Below are 24,934 nucleotides of genomic sequence, written 5' to 3' on the forward strand. Positions count from 1 at the left end.
ATAAAATTATAATTAAAAATAAATGAATAAATCACTGAGTGAATGTGCTAAAAAGGGGATGGGGAAATAGAGGCCCCCCTGCAATGCAATTATTCTGATACTGTTGTCGTATGGAAGGTAATACAACATGTTCCAAGTGGTGTGCAATGAGATGAGAACAGCTTCTTCAATGACAAATTGGTGCAAAGTGGTAGTTTACACAAGTGATCAAGGCAGCTCTCAATGCAACCACACAATCCCCAAAATCCGAGATGAAAACCATATATGTTTCATTGCAACAAGTACAACTAAATTTTAACATTACAAAGATGTGACTGCAGAATATTCTCTGCTCTAGCCCCGTTCTGTTTTACTTCTTCTATCCTAATCCACTGAAACTCGAAACAGTCTTGAGGGCCTCCTGTTCCATCTCTACAAGTTGTTGACAGAACGATTCCACATCACGTACTGCTTCCTTGAATGTGAACCTGAACTCCTTCCACTGGTATTCACGAGACCCATCATTCATTACTGGACCTAGAACCTTCCCCAGCACATCAAATCCTCTCCCATCTACTGAAAACATGAATGCATCCTTCACATGGTAACAGAAAATCAGTTATTTCTCTCTCACAATACCAAAACCAAAATAAACTCAGAAGGACAGAGTGAAGAAAACACCATTAGTACAATGATGGCATGACCTTAAAAGTATTAATCAGTCCTTTGAGGCTTATGGCTTCACAAGATTTACATAATAACCAATTTATTAGCACGTAAGTTTTCAAATTTGACTAGTTTAGCGTGACGAAAAGGCAGCAAAATTTTATATACATGTATCAAGGTTTGGCTTTATGGTCAGATTGTAGGAGACCGAAACGTGCCTCTTCAGTTCTATGTCAGGTTCCGATCAATATGCCAAGATAACTAATTGACCTCTTGCTCGTAATATGTACAAGACAACATTGATGCTCTGAAAGAGAATTGCACGGTAAGAAAATTTGCTCTCAAGAAAGAAACGGTAAAATTTGATAGCTGGAGTCAAATAACAGAGTTCAACATATGTTTATTTTGAAGTCCTAAACGAATGAAATTTGGGGTTTCAGTTGCAAATTCAAGTCAATTTAAAATGACCAAGAATATTGATATTTTGTTTCTCAAATCTAAGAAGGGTTGTCTTTGGAAACCATTTGGAAGGTGCAGCGTCTCTGGAAAATGGAGGAACAGTCTCATCAAGAATGTCTGTTTGGCCAAACAAGCACATAGGAAGAGTGAGTGTTACTCGGCACAAATCGTTGAACCGAATATAAAATAATCTTGAGAAGGTATAGCAATAATTATCATCTTCCCACCTTTGTTATAATCCACCAAAGCAAACAACAACAACAAATAGCACTCTCTAACAGAACATTTCTGCTTACTTTTACACAAAAAAATAACATTGTTATCATCTTTATTAGTGTCAACAGACAACATTTGTGTTGCTTGTGCAAGTGACAATGGGAAACCAAGTCAAGCATGGATATCACTAGACTCGTATACCCTACACGACAAGCTCTTCTATCATATAAAATCCACCATATCCATTGCCAATGAGGATTATATCCAACGAGTATGAAAGTTTTCATTATTGCAATGAATTATTCAATTCCACATATATGAAAACAGATAACTGAAAGATGGATTTCATCAGGAAAGAAGCAATTACTGCATAAACCAAACCATACTAAACTAAGCCTCGTGTCCCACTCAAGTGGGGTCATCATTTTCTCAGTTTTGCCCTGTCAAGAGTTATATGCTCAGTTAAATTAAAGCAATTACTATATAAGAGAAAGATTAACCATTCAATCAGTCATTTGTAATACAACAATGCCCACAGTCCACATATTCAATTTGTTAGTACTTGAGAAACAAAGTGTAGCAGGATCAAAACTTCAAATAACTCTCATTTTTTTCTCATCTTACCCTTGCTGCATTATACAAGCAACACATATGCACATTTGCAAAACTGAAATAGAACAAATACAAGAGGATAGTTACAGCAATTTATGCATGAAATTGACAGAATAGGTTTGTAAAGAATAATCTTAACGATAGTCATGCCTACTAGCAGTTACAAAGATGTCTACAGGCAATAGATGGATCAACATCTTACCTTTGCATTTCTATTCAAGTATGCAATACAGAAAAGAACAAGGGCTCTACGCCTCACTTCACTTTGATTAATTCCATCAATTAGGCTTGAAGAAAAAGGTGCTACACAAGAAACATAAAAAATGTAAGGAAATCTATCCATAAACACTGAAGGGACATCAGTATTGAAATAATCATCTTTCATAGGTACTTACATAACGGATCCGCCTTAGATGCTTCAATATCTTTTAAATCTACTTCATGAGTGCCTCCATTGCTATCTATGTACATGCATGAACTGTACAGTACATAACTTCCATCAGATGGTTGTTCACATAAGGGATGTTATAGTTCTTTTTCTTCTCCTTACAAAATATATGTATTATTTATGTATATATATATATATAGAGAGAGAGAGAGAGAAGATGCAAAAAACAGATGAATGATATATGATTTAAAATTAAAAATTACACGTGGATCCGTCTTTCAGATATCATACAGAAATTTCACAAGATATAAACTCTTAACCAGAACAGACGCCAAAAAAGATTTAGGACTCTTAGCATAATTCTATTGACCTCACGCCAAAATGATTTAGGACTCTTGACAGTCTTTTTTAAGGAAATTACACTCAAAAATAAATAAATAAATAAATAAGTAATAACTATCTGTTTGTATTTGTTTGTTATAACAACTAACGGACACAAGGCAATTTAGACAATTTAACCACTCTTTTCTCTTCATTACTGTTGACAGCCACCTCCCACCCTTGCCATCGACCATCACCATCCCTCCTCTTCCCCAACCCACTGCCACCGCTACTTCTCCCTTTCCTCAGTTGACTGTTACCCCTCTCATTCCTTCCCTAGTCCATAGCCACCACCGTTAAAATGTATAAATTGCCCCTGTTTTGTTAGATATAACTAACGGATGGTTAGAATTGATACCATTTTAAAAGTTAAGAGTTTAAATTGAAATAATTAAAAAGTTATGGTTTGATTTGTTGCCAGGGTCAAACCCTAAGTCCTTTTTTGTAATTTCCCAATCTTTTTTTTATTGGTAACAACTATTGCTATAATCCTATTGACCTGACCAACCAATCATCTAAGATCCTTGCCATAATTCTGTTCTATAATTAATTGTTTGATTCCCCAATAAGTATACTCCCCGCATAAAGGTTTTCCTCAAGTACAAACTACAATACTGAATGCTGGGTTCTAAAATGGGTAATATCAATCAAGTTTACTTGTCGTGGATTTCTATGTACATGAGAAAATAACAAATAAAAGATAAAAGGCATTATGAAGCTAAATGAGATCCATTCTCATCCCTTATAGTAATTTATATCGCGCACTAGAACTTCTTTCAGGACCTGAGATTACTATACTACTCCCTCCGTCCCAAAATAATGGTCCCTTTTGGGGAATCCAACTTTTTTTGGTAGTACAATTATTGTATTTGAAAAAAGTTGATTTTCCAAAATTATCCTTTTGATAGTACATTTTTTGGGAATATCAATGCATAATTGTACTTTTTATGTTGTTTATTAATTTAAAAGAAGGGTAAAATAGAAAATTTATATTATTTTTGTACTTGATTTTTGAAGAGGGACTAATATTTTGGGACAATGAAAAATAGAATAAGGGACTAATATTTTGGGACGGAGGGAGTAATTTATATTCCGTCTGATTCATCGGACATAAACAGTCGAGGAACTAGGACAAAACTTGGTCAAGAATATAATGTGTAGTCGCTCAAGTACTTCATACAAAATGCACAAGGTGAAAACAGTCTAGGCCGAACTTTCTTACCTTAGATTAAACTTATAAACCACATATTGTTCATTGCCATCTAGTAGCTCCTGAAGATTTTCACTTCGAGATGTACAACCAAGATTGGAAGAACTTAATACACCAGAAACACAATAATTGGACTCTTTAATCACTTTCCTTTCTGAAGATATGGTTTCTCTAAGGCTTTCTGAAGCTAACTTCACCTACAACAGAAGTAAGAAGAAAATAGTCAAGGATAATATTCTCTGGTTGATGGAATCAAATAAGTCCCGCCAAGCATGAGGCTAGAAAATTTAAGAGTGTGGGTTAACAGTTAGCTTGGCATATAATGTTTTCCTGTGTACTAATTGTGAACATAAACATCAGTTGCAGCATTGGGTTGTATGCAGGCACAAATATCTAAAAATATGTGCAAATAATCAATCTATCCAAATTTTCAAACACCACCAGACCAACATGAGGTATAATGGCTAACAAATCTATTGAAAATATGAGAAAACCAGTGAAGATATTTTAAATATGAAGAATTGAGAGATGACTTACGTTGTTTTTTTTTTTTTTTTTTTTTTTTTTTTTATCAGGCACAAAAGAAGAAGTTTTATAGAAGAAAAAAGATGAATACAAAAGGACAAGGGCAAGAAGTCACCAAAATAAAACAGGAAAAAAAAAAAAAGAAAATACATAAAAGAGTATATAACTCACATTCTATAAACAGCTCTCCAAATCCCATGAAACTAGAAACAAAGGGATCCCTTTAAAAGGAGGAGCCATTGAAACCCAAAAAGATGCCAAAAAAGAATTTTGTTTCCCACATACTCTCAAAATCTTCACCTTCCCACATACTAATTCAACTGACATCATGAAGATCAGATTCAAGGTGCATGAATCAAATTGCTGAATATAAACAGTTCAAAGAAAATAAACAAAATCACTTCCCTGATCAAATAAAACCAATATCAACCGTAGAGTAATGAATATACCTTTTCACCTTTAAGGGGCACAACATCTCCACTCAGAGCAACCCGAGCAGGTAGCTGCATCACATAAACAAATCAAGGTCTGGTAGATTCTGGTAACATATTTAGAATGGTTGCATCATTTGTTTTTATTTTCAACTTCTAACGAGCAGAATAGTTGCTAAATTTATTCAAACCAGTACACTATTATGCACACCATGTAATTTAAAACAACATAGTGCTTTATGAAACGAGGCTCCAGTTGCTAAAAGTACAGAGCACCAACCTTTTTGATAGATCTAAGTAAGTTTGCAAGTGGGCCTGGGAAGGGACTTGTCACAGCAAAAGATCCACGCTCATCAATGATAGTGTTCTGCATGAAAATAGAAGATACATTAGAAGAGCTGAAAGACAAATCTTTTGTTAAAAAAATTAACTCATCTAGAGTGGTTCTGTGAGAACACCCGTATTTTCGTACATTGATTTTTCTCAATGTTCATATTGTATCGCAAATTTTATTTAAATCAATTATAAAGTTAAATAATATTAAGTCACTTTAATAGCGGCAATCCAAACAATTTAATTATTCCTATGACCAAAATTCTAGATGTGGACTTTCAATTTTAGTAACTAAACTACTTGAGGATTACTTAGTTAGGAAGAAACTATTTAGTACTTGAGGATTACTTAGTTAGGAAGAAACTATTTAGTTAGGGTGTTAGATATATAGATAGATAGATAGATAGATGTTGGCGAATCCTTACGGATTTGGTTGACTTGGTGAACAGGGAATTTACATCCCTCTAAGATTGTACAACCTGTATACTTTGTATTTGTTTCCTAGTATAACTGCTGTTAGTTAGGCCCTAACTTTTAGCGATTGTTTCCTGATTTCATGTAGAATTAGTTCCCTAAATTAGTGTCCTTTGTACTCTATATATTTTGTATGTTTTCCCTCAGTTAATGGTAAGAAGAATTATTCATTTATATGGTATCAGAGCTCTAGGTTTTTTTCTGCTCCTATTTCTTCTTCTATCCCGAGAATCTTTTTGCACAACCTTCATTGCTGAGTGCAGAATATCGTTTGGCCTTCATTGCCTTTAATCCCTAGCCTGCTATTGCCTTCAAACACTTCAAACTTTACCCAGAAAATCCCGCAATGTTTATTACATCCGAAACCACTGCTCAAACCAATACCTAGCTAAACCAACCTATCCACACCTCACATGGTGAATATCAGAACCTACAGCCATCATATCAACTCAATGGAAGAAATTATTTGGTATGGTCACAATGGGTTAAGGACATTTCTAAAGGGTAAGGGAAAACTCAGCCACCTGATTGATCCTGTGCCGAGTGAAGAAGATCTAAAGTTTGAGGCTTGGGACGTGTTATGTCATGGCTCTGAAATTCGATGCAACCAGAAATAAGTGGAATCTGCATGTTTTTGACAACTCCCAAAGACATATGGGACACTGTGAAGCAGACCTACTCCAAAGTATGCAGCCTTGGTTTATGAAACTAAAACCAAGATTCACTCGACAAAATAAGTTACAAAGTCTTTTACTGAGTATTATAACACTTCGAAAGGTTTATGGCTTGAACTTGATTACTATCAAAACATTAAGATGAAGTGCAGTGATGATGCCGCTATGATATTAAAATTTGTGGAAAGCGAAAGAATTTATGAGTTCTTGGTTGGACTCAATGTGGAACTTGATCAAATTCGGGTGCAAGTGCTTGGAAAAGAAACTTTACCTTCTTTGAATGAGGTACTTTCAGTCATACAGACTGAAGAGGGAAGGAGGACTGTGATGTTAGACTCTCCTACTGATGAAGGATCTGCTCTGGCCGTGGTTAAACCACCATCTCCAAACAAATTCAGTGGCCTGAACTCAAACAAAGGAGAGGCGTACAGGCTACCAATCAACAAAGAGTACCAGTTGTAACGCCCTCAAAATAAACCCATAATAACCATAACATTAACATGCATTTATAAAAGAAAACGAATCATTTGAGTTATTCATCAGAGTATTCTTATTGAAAGACATCACGTGTAACATCCTGCAACATCAAAATAAATGCCCTAAGGGCTTACATCTTTCCAAGCTAACACTTGGACACAAAAGGATGAGTACTAACTCATTTACAAGTTAAGCCCTAGGCTTGAATGTTTACATGAAATCTCAAAAATAACAAAATAAAACATATAACTAAAGACAAGTCTTCAAAATCCCAAACATCAAATCCTTCCAGGCTAAGTCCGTGGAGGTAGCTTATCACCTGAACCTGAAAATGATGTTCCCATAAAGGGTGAGCCACAGCCCAGTAGAAAAATACTAAACCAAATATAAGCATTGAATAAAGCTATAGCATTCAATAGATGGTTAACCAAGATAATCAATTTTATCATTAAACAGTCTCATGACACTAATGTCTAAGACATATTTCACTTTCCATTATTATCAACATGGCTCTAAACCTGGCCAAACTTACAACAGTGAATTATATATCATATTCACATTACTTCCAATATCAACAAAACAAATGAGACTCATGCTCATATCAAAACACTTCATACTTCCCATTTGATACACATTTTAGTGCTGTATCAATAATCATGTAAAAACACTTCAATATAATAAGCACACATAAATATGGTGCTAATGGAGTCCATCCCCTATCTCCTCCCAAACAAAAATCCGGTTTAGAGGTCCATCCCCTATCTTCCCCTAAACCGTGGAGTACATCCCCTATCTCCTCCCAAACAATATGCATATGCAATGCTCAATCAATACATGTAATTTCTGTATTAATTCAATAGTCTAAATTTATGACTTAACAAATTGATTAGTTTCAATTTTCCCTAATCTGCATGCAATGTCTACAACAAGCACGACTATCCTCCACCGATAGCCCAAAACAGTTATTTCTAGACTCGAAAAATAAATATACCAACAATTCAATAGGCGAGTGATTTATATTAACCAACTACACCATTTAATCAATAAATTCCCCAATTCCATGGATTTAACCAATTTCCCCAATTTCCTTAAATTAATTACTCAAATCAATTTAGCAATTCAACTAGGTTTTGTTCCCAAAATTTTCAAAGTGTCCCCAACCTATCAAAATACCAAACTTAGAACAAAACATATAAAATGGAGTAGGAAAATCCCTACCTCGAAGAAAATAACCCGTATGGAGAAGATGGAGATGAAGACCAAAGACCAACGTGCTCCAAATCCCAAGTTTCTCAGATTAAAACGAAGCCCTCAACTCACTCTAACTTTTTAATAAAGGATCTAAGGTAGAAACTCACTCTAAGTAGATCAATCGAAAGAGAGAATGTGTGTAGAGGGAGAGAGAGAGATAAAAAAACACTCCAGGGGCGGTTTTTAAAAAGTTATGAAGGAAAAGTAGGTCAAAAAGTGATCCAAAAAGTGAAATCACGGACTGATATAATCGACTCTACGCTCGAGCGTAGAAAGCCCCGCTCGAGCGTAAGACACAGAATCATGCTCGAGCGTGAAGAAAGCCGCTCGAGCGTCGATTGCACCCTTCCAGAAGTTTTGCAGGCGCTGACACCCGCTCGAGCGTCAAACTCCCCGCTCGAGCGGAGGAGCAAAAACAAGGGATCACGCTCGAGCGTAAAAACTACCGCTCGAGCGGAAGAACTGCAGAGCAAAATACTGGGAGATGGAAAATCACGCTCGAGCGTCAAAATTACCGCTCGAGCGGAGAAGCAACAACGAAGGGAACGCTCGAGCGTTAAAACTTCCGCTCGAGCGTAAAGGCCAAAATCTGGGCATCACCTATTGGCATCTAAAATCAACCAACCTGTAACAGACCCGCCCAACCCAACCTATACTTCAAATACAAAGAGATTAAAGGACAACAACAACCAATAAGTAATGACAGGATCCACGGAACCTAAGTCCGGATACAATAATTTAAAGAGAAAAGACCGGGGTCGCTATAATCTCCCCTCCTTAAAAGAATTTCGTCCCCGAAATTAAGCACAAGGTTTCGAAAACAAGTTTTTCTCAAATTCCAACAATATGATAACTCACTAATAAACAACTTGACCCAACACCGGCCATTCCATCTCTTAACAAAGAGGCATGCCACAATATGAAAAACAACCATATATTTCAACCTGCATTAACACTATGCAATTTTCTTTCAATTTCAACAATTTTCAATATATTCAATATATACAATGTTCCCTTAAACTTCCATTTCGAGGCAAGTTCCAAAATATTTCCATTAACTAAAACATTCTAAATGTTTTACAGCTTAAGACAAATATAAAAAGCTTTAAAGTTCGACAATATTACAAAATCTAACTACAAGATTATAAATCAATAAACATGTCCGGATATTTCTCGCGGACTTCCAACTCACGTTCCCATGTGGCTTCCTCCACCCCGTGATGTTTCCACAAAACTTTCACCAAAGGAATGGTCTTGCCTCGCAAGACTTGATCCCGCTTATCCAAGACCCTAACCGGTCTCTCCTCATACGAGACATCCTCATCAACTACTAAATCGGTCCAATCCAATACATGTGATGGATCCGGCTCATACTTCCGAAGCATACTCACATGAAACACGTCATGTACTCCGGACAACTGCGGCGGCAAAGCTAAACGATAAGCAGTCTCGCCAATCCTCTCAAGGATCTCAAAAGGACCAATGAATCGAGGGGACAACTTCCCGCTCTTCCCAAACCTCATCAATCCCCGTCTTGGTGATATCTTCAAAAAGACATGATCACTCACCTCAAACACCAAAGGTCTCCTCCTACGGTCGGCATAAGATTTCTGACGACTCTGGGCTGTAACAAGCCTCTTACGGATAAGCTCAACCTTCTCCGTCGTTTCCCTCACTAAGTCCGGACCCAACAGAGGTGCATCACCTACCTCGGCCCAACAAACAGGAGACCTACACGGTCGGCCGTATAAGGCCTCAAACGGTGCCATACCGATACTAGACTGGAAGCTGTTGTTGTAGGCAAACTCCACTAATGGCAAGTGCCTCTCCCATGACCCGCTAAAGTCAAGAACACAACCCCGAAGCATATCTTCAAGGATCTGAATAGTACGCTCGGACTGCCCGTCAGTCTGAGGATGATAAGCTGTGCTAAAGGTCAACTTAGTACCTAAGGCGCTCTGCAAGCTCCGCCATAATCTGGCAGTAAAACGAGGGTCCCTATCGGAGACGATCGTCACTGGAACCCCGTGCAACCTCACTATGTCCCGAATATACAAGTCGGCAAGATGATCTACTGAATCTCTAACGCGCATAGGAATGAAGTGCGCCGACTTAGTCAACCGGTCTACAACCACCCAAATAGCATCACTGCCCCGCTGAGTCCTCGGAAGACCTACAACGAAGTCCATAGTGACATGCTCCCACTTCCACTCGGCAATAGGCAAGGGTTGCAACAAACCCGCTGGCCTCTGATGTTCGGCCTTCACTTGCTGACAAGTAAGGCACTTAGACACGAAAGCTGCCACATCTCTCTTCATACCCCGCCACCAAAACTGGCGACCCAAATCCCGATACATCTTAGTACCTCCCGGATGCATTGCAAGGCGTGAATGATGAAACTCTCGGAGTACCTCCTCTCGATGAGACTCCGGCACAAACAGACGGTCTCGGTATCTCACACTCAGGTCGGGATACACCGTCAAACCTCTCTCAACCTTCCCACCAGAAATCTTCTCACGGAGGGATTCTACCTCAAGGTCGCCCCTCTGAGCCTCTAACACTCGAGTCACAAGTGTAGGTTGCGCAACAACAGAAAGCAAGGCCGCAGCCTCAACGGATTCGCCTAGAAGCAAATCAAACTCTCCAAGTGCACCTAACATCTCCCACTCTCGGATGGCTATACTAGCTATGTCACCAACAGGTTTCCTGCTAAGGGCGTCGGCCACCACATTGGCCTTTCCCGGATGATAATGCAATTCAAAGTCATAATCCTCAATAAATTCCATCCACCTCCTCTGCCTCAAGTTCAAGTCTTTCTGTGTGAACAGATATTTCAGACTCTTATGATCCGAGAATACCTCGAACCTCTCACCGTAAAGATAATGCCTCCAAATCTTCAAGGCAAATATCACAGCTGCTAACTCTAAATCATGCGTAGGGTAATTCTTCTCGTGAACTTTCAACTGACGTGAGCCATAGGCAACCACTTTCCCCTCTTGCATCAACACACAACCAAGACCCTCTCGTGAGGCGTCACAATAGACTGCATAACCCAACCCTCTCTCCGGAATAATCAAGACTGGAGCAGTGGTCAGTCTAACTTTCAACTCCTGGAACGATTTTTCACAAGTCTCACTCCAAACAAATTTGACTCCCTTCCGAGTCAATCTAGTCAAAGGCGAAGCTAATCTGGAGAAATCTCTTACAAACCGGCGATAATACCCAGCTAATCCCAGAAAACTGCGGATCTCAAACACACTCTTAGGCTGTACCCAATCTTGCACTGCCTCTGTCTTGGATGTATCAACAGACACCCCTTCCCTAGAAACTACATGGCCTAAGAACTTCACCTCCTCTAGCCAGAACTCACACTTCCCAAACTTAGCATAAAGCTGATGGGCTCTAAGTAAATCAAGCACCACCCTCAAGTGTTCCTTGTGCTCTTCCTCTGAAGGTGAATAGATAAGGATGTCGTCCACGAAGACGACTACAAAACGATCTAGAAATTCCCGGAATATCCGGTTCATCAAATCCATAAATACTGCCGGTGCATTGGTAAGCCCAAATGGCATCACCAAAAACTCATAGTGGCCATACCGCGTACGGAATGCCGTCTTTGGAATATCCTCCTCCCTGACTCTCAACTGATGATAACCTGATCTCAAGTCTATCTTCGAGAAACAACGGGAACCTTTCAACTGATCGAACAGATCATCTATACGGGGCATAGGGTATTTATTCTTAACCGTAGCCCGATTCAATTTCCGGTAATCTATACGAAGTCTCAAAGCACCACCTTTCTTTTTAACAAAGAGGGCCGGTGCTCCCCAAGGCGAAACACTAGGACGTATAAAGCCTTTATCTAGCAACTCCTGGAGTTGGGTCTTCAACTCAACTAACTCAGCTGGGGCAAAACGATAAGGTGCCATAGAAATCGGCACCGTGCCGGGCACTAAGTCAATAGAGAATTCAATCTCTCGATGCGGTGGCAAACCAACAAGATCCTCGGGAAAAACGTCCGAGTACTCACACACCACCCTTGGCAACACGATCTGAGTCTCACCGTCCTCACTAATCGAAAGGTTAGCAAGTAGACCACTAAGCTCACTCCGTCCTCGCGGAACATACCCCGGTGGCAAAACACTACCAACACGGTCCCCCAGAAAATGAAAACACTCACCATTCACGGTACAACAAGTGACTCTCTGGCGGTAGCAATCAATAACTGCCCGGTATGACGATAACCAGTCCATACCCAAAATAACATCGAAACCTCTCATAGGCATAACTACAAAGGAAAATGGGATTCTATGGTAATCAACCTCTATATCACAACCCCTCGTCTTCGATGCCAAGCATCTCAAACGTCTTCGTTGTCTGTTCGAGCCATTCATCTGCCTTAAGCGGCTCTTTAGGATCACCCACAAATTCATCCGGATTAGACCGAAAGAACTCCCTCTTCAGAAAGGAAGGTCCTGCATCCGCAACAACAACCTGGGCTTGATTCTCAGCCCTAAGAATGCCTACCGACTCCCTGAATGCCCCTGCTATCTCTCGGGCTAAAGCGCCCATAACCTGCTGGCCTACTGGCTCGGCCACATTGGCCTGGCCAATTCCCTCATGAACTGCCGGAATCTCCTCTGGCACCGGTACCTCCTGCCTACCCGGCCTACCACGCCTACCGCGTCCTCGTCCTCGCCCTGACATCCTAATAAAGGAAACAAACAAAGACGTTAGCACATTAATAAATGTGCCGAAACTAAACACTCGCGTCCTAATGCATTGGACAAAAATAATTCATTCCACGTAAGCACATAATCACATAAGCACCTACGAATTTCATTCCCGGATAATGATAGTCCCAATGCGTTACTATAGTTCCGGTTGGAAGCAGCAGTGATCAAGTGCCTTTCCAACAAGACTACTAGAACTCAAGGGTCCAATCAACATCCTAGAAACTACATTCCATACCCACATAACCACATAAACATGTTATCACATAAGCATATAACGTTACACTAAGTCTCTATCAAACGAGACGAACCCATTGTGATACTAATCACTTCCCACGTACCCAAAGTATTCAAACCCGGTACGCTCTGATACCAAGTTGTAACGCCCTCAAAATAAACCCATAATAACCATAACATTAACATGCATTTATAAAAGAAAACGAATCATTTGAGTTATTCATCAGAGTATTCTTATTGAAAGACATCACGTGTAACATCCTGCAACATCAAAATAAATGCCCTAAGGGCTTACATCTTTCCAAGCTAACACTTGGACACAAAAGGATGAGTACTAACTCATTTACAAGTTAAGCCCTAGGCTTGAATGTTTACATGAAATCTCAAAAATAACAAAATAAAACATATAACTAAAGACAAGTCTTCAAAATCCCAAACATCAAATCCTTCCAGGCTAAGTCCGTGGAGGTAGCTTATCACCTGAACCTGAAAATGATGTTCCCATAAAGGGTGAGCCACAGCCCAGTAGAAAAATACTAAACCAAATATAAGCATTGAATAAAGCTATAGCATTCAATAGATGGTTAACCAAGATAATCAATTTTATCATTAAACAGTCTCATGACACTAATGTCTAAGACATATTTCACTTTCCATTATTATCAACATGGCTCTAAACCTGGCCAAACTTACAACAGTGAATTATATATCATATTCACATTACTTCCAATATCAACAAAACAAATGAGACTCATGCTCATATCAAAACACTTCATACTTCCCATTTGATACACATTTTAGTGCTGTATCAATAATCATGTAAAAACACTTCAATATAATAAGCACACATAAATATGGTGCTAATGGAGTCCATCCCCTATCTCCTCCCAAACAAAAATCCGGTTTAGAGGTCCATCCCCTATCTTCCCCTAAACCGTGGAGTACATCCCCTATCTCCTCCCAAACAATATGCATATGCAATGCTCAATCAATACATGTAATTTCTGTATTAATTCAATAGTCTAAATTTATGACTTAACAAATTGATTAGTTTCAATTTTCCCTAATCTGCATGCAATGTCTACAACAAGCACGACTATCCTCCACCGATAGCCCAAAACAGTTATTTCTAGACTCGAAAAATAAATATACCAACAATTCAATAGGCGAGTGATTTATATTAACCAACTACACCATTTAATCAATAAATTCCCCAATTCCATGGATTTAACCAATTTCCCCAATTTCCTTAAATTAATTACTCAAATCAATTTAGCAATTCAACTAGGTTTTGTTCCCAAAATTTTCAAAGTGTCCCCAACCTATCAAAATACCAAACTTAGAACAAAACATATAAAATGGAGTAGGAAAATCCCTACCTCGAAGAAAATAACCCGTATGGAGAAGATGGAGATGAAGACCAAAGACCAACGTGCTCCAAATCCCAAGTTTCTCAGATTAAAACGAAGCCCTCAACTCACTCTAACTTTTTAATAAAGGATCTAAGGTAGAAACTCACTCTAAGTAGATCAATCGAAAGAGAGAATGTGTGTAGAGGGAGAGAGAGAGATAAAAAAACACTCCAGGGGCGGTTTTTAAAAAGTTATGAAGGAAAAGTAGGTCAAAAAGTGATCCAAAAAGTGAAATCACGGACTGATATAATCGACTCTACGCTCGAGCGTAGAAAGCCCCGCTCGAGCGTAAGACACAGAATCATGCTCGAGCGTGAAGAAAGCCGCTCGAGCGTCGATTGCACCCTTCCAGAAGTTTTGCAGGCGCTGACACCCGCTCGAGCGTCAAACTCCCCGCTCGAGCGGAGGAGCAAAAACAAGGGATCACGCTCGAGCGTAAAAACTACCGCTCGAGCGGAAGAACTGCAGAGCAAAATACTGGGAGATGGAAAATCACGCTCGAGCGTCAAAATTACCGCTCGAGCGGAGAAGCAACAACGAAGGGAACGCTCGAGCGTTAAAACTTCCGCTCGAGCGTAAAGGCCAAAATCTGGGCATCACCTATTGGCATCTAAAATCAACCAACCTGTAACAGACCCGCCCAACCCAACCTATACTTCAAATACAAAGAGATTAAAGGACAACAACAACCAATAAGTAATGACAGGATCCACGGAACCTAAGTCCGGATACAATAATTTAAAGAGAAAAGACCGGGGTCGCTATACCTTTGGTGCAGCCATTGCAAGAAACCAGGGCATAATAGGGAGATGTGCTTGAAATTGAAGGGAAAAACACCTTTTGGCAAAAACAACACTCAACAATGGTATGCCCTACCAGGCAGCCAAGCAAATATTGCCCTTGCTGATGATAAACCTAGCGAAGACTCAACTAGCAGCAGCTTGGAAATCGGTATATTACAGAAGGAGGAAATTGAGAAACTTTGGAGCTTCCTTACTTCACTTGACAAACCAGTTGGCTCATGTTCATTGGCACACTCAGGTAAGTATTCCTCTTCTCAAGCCCTTAGTGTCTCAAAGGACCGTAATTTGCACGGAACCTGGGTAATAGACTTAGGAGCCACAGACCACATGACCAACTCTTCACACTATTTCACAACATACACCCCATGCCCTAGAAACCAAAAAATCCGAGTTGGTGATGGAACCTTGCATCCGTGGCAGGAAAAGGAACCATAAATCTTACACCTTCTCTTGCATTGAAATTTGTTCTTCATGTGCCTAAACTTTCTGCAAATCTTGTCTATACATCAGATTACAAAGATCTAAACTGTAAAGTGACATTTTTTCTCAATCATTGTATCTTTCAGAAACCGGTTATGGAGAGGATGGTTGGGCTTGCTAAAGAGAAGGAAGGACTCTACTGTCTCAATACTTGTGGTGGCAAAGATAGTGGCCGTCTACCTTTATCTCATTTCTCAAAAAAAAAATCTCACCAAATAAAGCACAAATTTGGCTTCATCACTTTCGTCTAGGGCACCCTTCTTTCTCTGTATTAAGGACTATGTTTCCTAGTTTATTTCATAATTTGGATGATAAGGTTTTTCATTGTGAAGTATGTCAATTTGCCAACATCATCGTGTCTCATTTTCATTGAGTGATAATAAATCTTTATATCCTTTCTCTTTGATTCATACTGATGTGTGGGGGCCATCTAAGATTCCAAATATTACTAGCACTCGCTGGTTTATTTCCTTCATTGATGAATGTACTCGTGTTACTTGGTTGTTTCTCATGAAAAATAAATCTTACATTAATCCTGTTTTCCCTATGTTTCTCAAAATGATTCAAAAATCAGTTTGGTGTTCAGATTAAAAATATCAGATCAGATAATGGGAAAGAATGCTTTAACCATATTCTTTCACCATTTTTCCAAAGGGACGGGATAATACACCAATCTTCATGTACAGATACTCCACAACAAAATGGGGTTGCAAAACGGAAAAACCATCATCTTCTTGAAACAACCCGAGCTCTTTTATTTGAGAAACAAGTGCCTAAATCCTATTAGGGGGAAGCTGTGTTGACTGCAACTCATCTCATAAACCAACTACCTTCAAGAGCATTGGGCCCAATTAGTGCCCTTTCACAATTCTATCTTGAATTCAATAAGTCTACCCAATTACCACCAAGAATATTTGGTTGTGTTTCCTATGTTCACATTCATGCTCACAATCGGGGTAAATTGGATCGTAGAGCCCTTAAGTGTGTCTTCCTTGGTTATTCCTCCACTATAAATGCGTATCATCCCAGTTGAAAAAAATTCTTTATCTCTAAAGATGTTACCTTTGTTCAGAACAAGTCTTTTTGGTGAAACTTATCTTCAGGGAGAGCATTTATTGGAAGATAAGTTTAATTTCAATCTCGGTTTTGATAATCTCGATATTTTAGCTCCTAAAACACTCACTCCTCCTGCTGGTTCTCTTCCTGCCGGTTCTCTTTCTCCAGCAGAAACATCATCCTTGTCTCCAAATAAAACCGAAAAAACTCCTGATGAGAAAACAGGTAGTGATGTTACTAACTTACCATTACAAGTGTATTCAAGAATGAAAAAGTCTGAACCTGAACCGATGCAAGCCCAAGAATCTGAACATGTAACAGGTACTGAAAATCCTCTTGCTTCACAACCTGAGTTTACAGACCTTGATATACCAATTGCCCTTAGGAAAGAAACACGGAAATGCACTCAACACCCCATAGCAAACTTTATCTCCATTGACAGACTCTCTCCACTGCATAGACCATTTGTCATAGATTTGCACACCCTTAAAATTCCACAAACAATCCAAGAGGCATTTAAGGATGAGAAATGGAAAAATGCCATGAGTGAAGAAATGAGAGCACTAGAAAAAAATGATGTGTGGGAAATAGTTGAGTTGCCAAAAAGGAAAGAAATTGGTAGGGTGTAAATGGGTGTTTGCTGTGAAGTATAGAGCTGATTAAATCTTGGAGAGATGTAACGCTAGGCTTGTGGCCAAAGGCTACTCTCAGATATATGGAGTACACTATCATGAGACAATTGCCCCAGTTGCAAAAATGAACACTATTAGAGTACTATTATCTTTAGCAGCTAATCTTGGATGGTCCTTGTAGCAATTTGATTTTAAGAATGCATTTTTGCATGGTGATTTAGAGAAAGAAGTCTACATAGAGGAACCACTAGGTTTCACCGAAAACTTAGTGTGTGCAAGTTGAAGAAAGCGCTATATGGGCTAAAACAGTCCCCTAGAGCATGGTTTGGGAGATTTACCAGTGCAATGAAGAACATGGGTTTCAAGCAGAGCCAGGGCGACCATACACTCTTCATCAAACAATCGAAAATTGGAAAAGTTCCAGTCTTGATTGTTTATGTTGATGACATTATTGTAACTGGAGATGACCTTGAGGAAGTTGAGAAATTTATGAAGCAATTGGCCAAAGAATTTGAAAGAAAAGAATTGGGAAAACTGAAATATTTCTTGGGAATTGAAGTAGCATACTCTAGAAATGGCATCTTTATTTCCCAACAGAAATATATACTTGATCTCCTTAAGGAGACAAGTATGCTCGGCTGCAAGCCCTCAAACACTTCTATTGAGCACAATCGCAAACTAGGAGAAGTTGTAGACGACGTGATTGTAGACATAGGGAAATATCAAAGGTTAGTTAGGAAACTCACTTACTTGTCCCACACAAGACCCAACATTGCCTATGTCGTGAGTGTAGTAAGCCAATTCATGCACTCTCTAAAGGATTCCCACTTGGAAGCTGTTCATTGAATCCTACTGTGACAACCCCAACATGCATATCATAATTACATTTATTTAATTGTGTGTGAATTTTAAGTTGTGATATGTGCTTTGTGATTAATTTGTGTATATCTGTTTGATTTGAAAACTGTCTGTTATAATTTTTGTTCAGAATTTGAAATTGAAGGCTTGAATGATTTCAGAAACCGAAATTGACAAGTTGAATAGATTAATTGGAATATTTAGAACCTTTTGGGTAGTTTAATTAAAAATTGATTCGGTTTAGCGAAATTAAACTTTGTTTAATTAGTCTTGAACCTTGATTAATTAGCCTAATCTTTAATTAGCATCCTAAGCTAATCACACACACACACACACACACACATATATATGTGTGTGTGTTAAGAGAGACTTGGACTCATTTTGAGTTCATATTTGCTGGAGAGTTCTTTAGAGAGAGAGAGTGAGCTCTCATTTTAGAGAGAGAAAGTGAAGATTGAAGAAGAATTGAAGAAGCTAAGGGAAAATCATCTCTAATCTCTGAAGATTAAAGCCTTAGGTGAGGTTTCTAAGTCTAAATCTTGTAGAAAATCCTCCATGCATCATGAATTAAGAGAGTAGTTGAATCAATCTCATGGAATTTGAAAAGGAAATGGGTTTTGAGCAAGAAAATGGGTTGCATGCATGTTCATGGAAGTCAATCTTTGATTTCATCATTTTTGGTTTGAGTTTGAAGTTCTTGTGTGCATGTGAGGTTATATCATGATATTGTTTCAAAAATTCATGAAGTTGAGGTCACCATTGCATATTTTCAAGAAAAAGATTGCAAAATCTTGCATGCATGAAGTTTTGGTTCAAATGTTTGTCAATTAAAAAGGTTTTCAGCAAATGGTTTCTAAAGGGGTCATGTATTTGTGTTTTCTGAAGTAATTCCATGTTTTTGAGCAAGCCATACATGATCCTAAGTTTTGAAATGGTGTTTGAAAGCTCAATCTTTTAGTTTTGAAACCTAGATTTCGCACAGGCCATTCGAGCAATGGAGTTACTACTTGAGCGAACAGTTTAAACATCTAGCATTTTTGCAGAACATCACAAACTACTCGAGCAACCAAAGGTTGGCTAGATCACTTGAGCTGGCTCAAGCGCACGTGGGATGGCTCAAGCGCACGTTCTGATCATCCAATACTTTTGCAGTCTCTACAGACTGCTCGAGCGACCAACAGGTGGCTCGAGCGAACATCTCTGTTCTAGCATATTTTGAAAAGTTATTCTGTATTCATATCTTCGTCCCTATATCTTTCTGAGCATTCCTAGGCATGAATTATGATTCATTAGGGAATTAACAAGAAATCGATATAAGTAAATGAATTAGAAAAGAGAAGATGAGTTATTCGATTTGAACTACATGTTTCAATGTGTATGATTATGTGAATTTGTAGGTTGGAACATTGAAAAAGGAACATCAAACTAGCCAAGGTGAGTAATGTCTTTGTAAAGATATTTTCATATAAACAACTTTGAAATCGGCTTTGCTATATGATGATTTATGAAATCTATGTTTTGTTTACGAGATATTCGACGAGACAAGTATTTTCTGACATGATATGATAAGTTTTCCGAATATATACTTTTGAGATGCTAAGCTATGCTATCAAATTCCGAAATGAATACGATATGATAAGTTTTTTGAAAATGAGATTTCACTAAAAATGAACGAGTTTCCTTTTAAACAACTATTGTGACAACTTGAAAAATGTATTTTAATCTCCGATAACTTCCGTTCTGTCTTCCCTCGTCATGTACATTCTGTATAAGCTATTGGTTGGTTGTAAACGTTCTGTATGATGTTGATCTTTGATGATCGTTTTGCGTGGCTTTGATAATGTATAATTGTTTCGTATGATATCGACCCATTATAGATGTTCCGTATGAAGCCGTCCAATGTGGGTATTCCGTATGAGCCATCCAAAGTGGGCATTCCGCATGAGCTCGTCCAATGTGAGCGTTCCGTATGAAGCCGTCCAATGTGGGTGTTCCGTATGAAGTCGTCCAATGTGAGCGTTCCACATAAGTCGTCCATTGTGGGCATTCAGAATGCTTTGTTCCATCGTGAACATTCCGTATGGTATTCCGTCAAGTTTTAATAGGCTTTTGGGTATTACGCAATGTGTTAAGCTATGAAAGGTTTGATGAACTATATTTGTTATTATACGTTTCCGAAACATGCCCTAATCATGTCAAGAACATTGTATTGTTTTGATAAGTTATGGAGCTCATTCATTTAACCGCTTGACATTGAGATTACTCATTGGGCTTCTATCTCACTCTTTTATATATATGTATGTAGGTGAGCATCAGGACTTGCATTAGAGATTGCTTGGAGTCAGCCCTTTTTGTAAAGCCACTCGAGATGTGCCTTCATGTTGAGACTTTTGTTGTTGCTTTGGTCAAGCTTTGTTAAGTTATATGGTGATCTTGGGTTATATATATAAGATGAATGTTTGTAAATATTATGGTATGTTATGAGATGTGTGGTATATATTTTATGATCATGTCATGTAAGCATAGTTCAATGGACAAAATTTGTATTTTGCTTCCGCTTCTGGCCCCTTATATTTATACATTTGAAAATCTGTCTGAGACCGTAGGTAATCTCATGATTATTGGCCGGTCAAGATCCAAACCTCTAGGGACGGGTTCAGGTCGTGCCACCTACAATACTTGAAATCTACCCCTGGGAAGCGTCCTCTTCACGAATAATGAGGAGCTAAGTCTAGAAGCCTACATAGATGCAGATTAGGCTGGATTTGATGTGGGTGTATGGTTGCGAGGATAACATTGCATGGGGTGTTAGAGAATAAGGGTAATTTCGGCATTTAGAGACCAAAATTCGATGACAACAAATTTTTGTTATCATTTCTAACAAGAAGCTAGTGAAGAGAGGTATGTGTATATTGTTAGAAAAAGTAAACGAGGGCAGTGTAATTTCAAAAACTACAAAGGGAATTCTAACAACAGGATAGCAGAGGGGCGTTTGTGTATAATGTCAGCAAAAGTATAAGAGGGCATTGTAATTTCAAAACCACAAGAGAGATCAATATAATGGTCAACTACCTAACGGGAGGTCCATATAATTAGCCCAAGAAAATACTATTTCAGCCGAGGTGCAACTCGAGTATATACTAGGTAATTCTAACTGAAGTATATACTTGGTAACTCTAGGTATGGAAAAAATTAAGAAAAAAAATAATATGGGTACTTCTTTTGTGTACCCGATGGTACGAATACAGAAATACCATGCAAAGTACTAGTACCCAATACATACCTTATATGAACACAATATGTTTTTTGAAGTACTCATGCTTCATAGGACTACACAGTCTGATTCTTGGTTGCTACTATTGTTTTGTCTTGGTATTTGTGTGTTTGTCTATATGATGTGATTTGAAAAAAATTTGTTGTGTCATTTATGTTTTTTTCTATTCATCGTGCTTTAATTTATTGATGCCTTATTTACATTAATTCCTGTTTGTTCATATTTTCGGGATATTGACTATGTTTGACATGAAATTAATATTCTTGACAACAAGTTCATCAAATTCAAAAGTGCTTATTGAAACGAGTTATCTTCTAACTGATAGATTGATTCGTCATGTGATCATTTTACTTGTTTCAACTGAATATTGGAACACGCATTTTCAGCTATTTGTCAAGACAAAATTGCACAATAGGATGGTAGATGACTTTCTAACTAATCACTTAATCACATAAATCACGTAAATCAAGAGACATTGCTTGAGGTTTTTATGTCCAGTCTATCATAGATATTTTTCATATTATGAAGTGTCGAGCACAACATCATATGCTTACCTTTAGTAGATAGGGGTATGCAAATATCTAATATCCTTTTGTAAATTAACACAGACAACAAAACATGTTTGATTTTATGATCATATTATTATACACAACTATATTGACAAAGAAAATCTAGTTAATACTGATATATTATTCACTTCTTTTTCTTTTTTTCTTTTTGTCCATAGAATTTGATTTTGTACATTTGGCAAAAAATTTTGATTAGGAATTACATGTGCACAGCGCAAATAAATAAAATTTGGACTACACAATTTCATCCAACTTTCATTTGCCATACGATTATGAGAATTTGCAAATTGAGCCATCTGGATGAGCAGATTTCATATTGTTTGATAACATTTAAACACACTTCTTGCTTATCTTTCTTTTTCTTTTTCTTTTTCCTTTTTTCTTGGTTCAACAATAGGGCATTTCAGAATTTCGTACAAGAAACTTTAGTTTAATTCATATATTTTGGTGACCCTCATGGCACTGGCAGCGCCCCCAAATCACACTACAAACATTTGTTTAAAAGCTATGTAAACACTACGAGCTGATTCAATTTTATGGGCACCCACACACTATCAAATAATCAAATAGGATGAATCAAAATTTGTCAACAAGAAAATAGAATTAGGAAATAAACAGAAGGGAAGCTTCAAATCAGTAAATAGATAATAGAATCACAAGACAAGAGGCATAGATACCACATTGTGAAAGTCCTTTTCAGGTACCCAAATGTATGGCTTCCCTCTCTTGACAAAGTACTTAACCATTGAAGTATAGATTTCCTCCTTGCTGAAAACAACCATCATTGTTTAAAGTCACATACTACCAAACCCAATACTTGAGACACCACAGAAATGTAGTTTTTTTTTTTTTTTTTTTTGGGTAGTCCAATCAGAAGAGACTAAAGTTGTTAAACCAATTACCTTCCTTTGGCGTCGGCTTTGATCGTATTAAGGTTGCCTTGCCAATTTGATGCTAAAATAGTCTGCAAAATAATAGTTCTTGTTAATAATTCAGAGTCATAATTACAAAGATAACAAGTGGGTGAAGATCAGAAGTAAGACAAATGTATATATATATAGGGAGAGAGAGAGAGAGAGAGAGAGACTTTGCATTTCTCAGCAAGTGTTAATAGTGTTGCATTGTTGCCCTTCATCGCTCTCGGGAGTATATGGAGCTATTGCACGACAGGTGCTCGTTGAAATTACTTTGAAGGAAACACAGTAATCAGAAGGGCTTGAGTTGGTCACTTCGCACGCAGTCAAGGGTGCCTAGAGAGAGAGAGAGAGAGAGAGAGAGAGGTTTTTTGGGGAGCTGTCTGTAGTCTGGGTTTTAGCCTTCCAGGTTCGTCTCGCAGACCCGACGGGCGACGACTCCCGCGTTCAATCAGGTTTTTCTTTTTTTTTTGGAAAAATAGCATTAATTTACAAAATTTTTTTAAATAAGTTATTTTTTAGAAAATGATACAAAAATCCGTCAAAATAAACAGTCCTAATGAAAAAAATTATAAAATTATGTTTCAATGTTGTAAAGTTTTCTGTTAATATGTTAATAATTTTTTAAGATTTTACTCAAATGATATTTTTCCTCTTTTTTTTTTTTTGAATCATGTTTGGTCATATTACAAATTACTTGTGTTAGAGCATTTCCAACCGTTCATTTCTTTTTTTACCAAATCTGAGTAAAAAATAGCTGATTTTCTCAATCTGATACGACTAGCTCCAACGATGTGCACCAAAAAGAAAGGGGTTGACCGGCAGTTCAATCGGCCGGTCAACCGATAAGGTTTATGATTTTATTTTTTTTTCCCTCTTAATTACTCCTGTCAAAACCTTTTATTTGTTAGTAGACATTGCTAAGTTGTGTATCTTCTTTATCACCTTCTTCTCTAAGTTCTTTATGCTAAGTTTTGGACAACCCAAATTCAGTCATAAATTGAAGAAAGTGGGTGTTGGAAGTTGGGTTTTTAGTCATAAACTCCAAACCTCAAAATTGTATCCATGGCTGATGTTGTACCTTAGAGCTGATGCAACCAAAGGTTTCTCTAAAGGCTATCACTATGACATTAGAGGAATGCTCAAAACTGTAAGTGCAATCCCTCTGCATTTCATTCTTTGCAAATTTAAACTTGTTCTAGGATTTGGTCTGTTCTCAAATGGCTAATTTAAAGGAAAAATGCATAGTTTGGCTCATACTGTTTGGGAAAATGTAATTTGAGATGTGCAGATAGAGATTTGGTAATCTCACTTGACAAAATGATACTGAAAAATCTAAAATCCTGAGATTTTTAAGGTCAGGGTCATCTGGGGGGTCGACTCCGAAGTCGTCCAGTTGGTCGACCTCCCAGTGTAAAATCTATACAAAATTTTGTCAAAATTGGTCATCCGGTGGGTCATCCGATTGGTCATCCAGTAATGAAAATACAACGATAATAAATAGTGTTTTGGTGAAACACCAGCGCATTCTCATTTTGGTAAAACTTTTGGTGAATTCTCATTTTGATATCAATTTGGTGAAACCATTGGAGTGAGAAAAAAGTGAGTTTTTCATCAAATTTCAAATCTGATGCAGGGTTTGATGCATCGTTGGAGATAGCCTTAGGACTAGGAGCGTGCTATTGTGACGTACTTGTCTCGATTTTATTTTGATAATCGAAATTGTTCATATTATAGAGTTTGTCGTATAAAAATGAGGTTAATCGGACATGTGTAACTCCATGATCGGACTATAATTGTTTTTAAAAAATTATCAAAATTATATTAATCATTTATTTATTTTTAAACATAAATGTGGTCTTATTATGAATTATAAATATCTAATTGACT

The 24,934-nt window shown here is 37.9% G+C and overlaps 1 protein-coding gene across 2 annotated transcripts; it reads right to left on the minus strand.

Moving 5' to 3' along the window:
* Window positions 1–247: 247 nt before the first annotated feature.
* LOC114269788 (uncharacterized) lies at window positions 248–23,623 on the minus strand. Of its 2 annotated transcripts, none has more exons than XM_028211148.2 (9): window positions 23,218–23,623; window positions 23,033–23,094; window positions 22,808–22,898; window positions 5,148–5,234; window positions 4,886–4,939; window positions 3,924–4,108; window positions 2,328–2,410; window positions 2,135–2,235; window positions 248–574 (listed from the first exon to the last, which is right to left on the minus strand). In XM_028211148.2, the coding sequence occupies exons 1-9, from the start codon at window positions 23,263–23,265 to the stop codon at window positions 359–361; spliced, it is 927 nt and encodes a 308-aa protein (XP_028066949.2). In that variant the 5' UTR covers window positions 23,266–23,623; the 3' UTR covers window positions 248–358. The 2 variants fall into 2 exon arrangements, with proteins under 2 accessions (XP_028066949.2, XP_028066950.2); XM_028211149.2 differs by having other exon boundaries at window positions 22,811–22,898; window positions 23,218–23,508.
* Window positions 23,624–24,934: the final 1,311 nt, after the last annotated feature.

Source organism: Camellia sinensis, chromosome 8 (assembly GCF_055761805.1).
Source record: "Camellia sinensis isolate YWXY chromosome 8, ASM5576180v1, whole genome shotgun sequence".
NCBI classification, from domain to species: domain Eukaryota; kingdom Viridiplantae; phylum Streptophyta; class Magnoliopsida; order Ericales; family Theaceae; genus Camellia; species Camellia sinensis.

What these genes read in the sequence shown, in the direction of transcription:
- LOC114269788 (XM_028211148.2), bottom strand. Translation starts at nt 23,265, where the DNA reads ATGAAGGGCAACAATGCAACACTATTAACACTTGCTGAGAAATGCAAA. An exon ending in GTTTATAAGTTTAATCTAAG is followed by an intron (nt 2,411 to 3,923) that starts GTAAGAAAGTTC and finishes TGTACTGTACAG; the next exon opens with TTCATGCATGTACATAGATA. An exon ending in ACTTGAATAGAAATGCAAAG is followed by an intron (nt 575 to 2,134) that starts GTAAGATGTTGA and finishes TACCATGTGAAG; the next exon opens with GATGCATTCATGTTTTCAGT.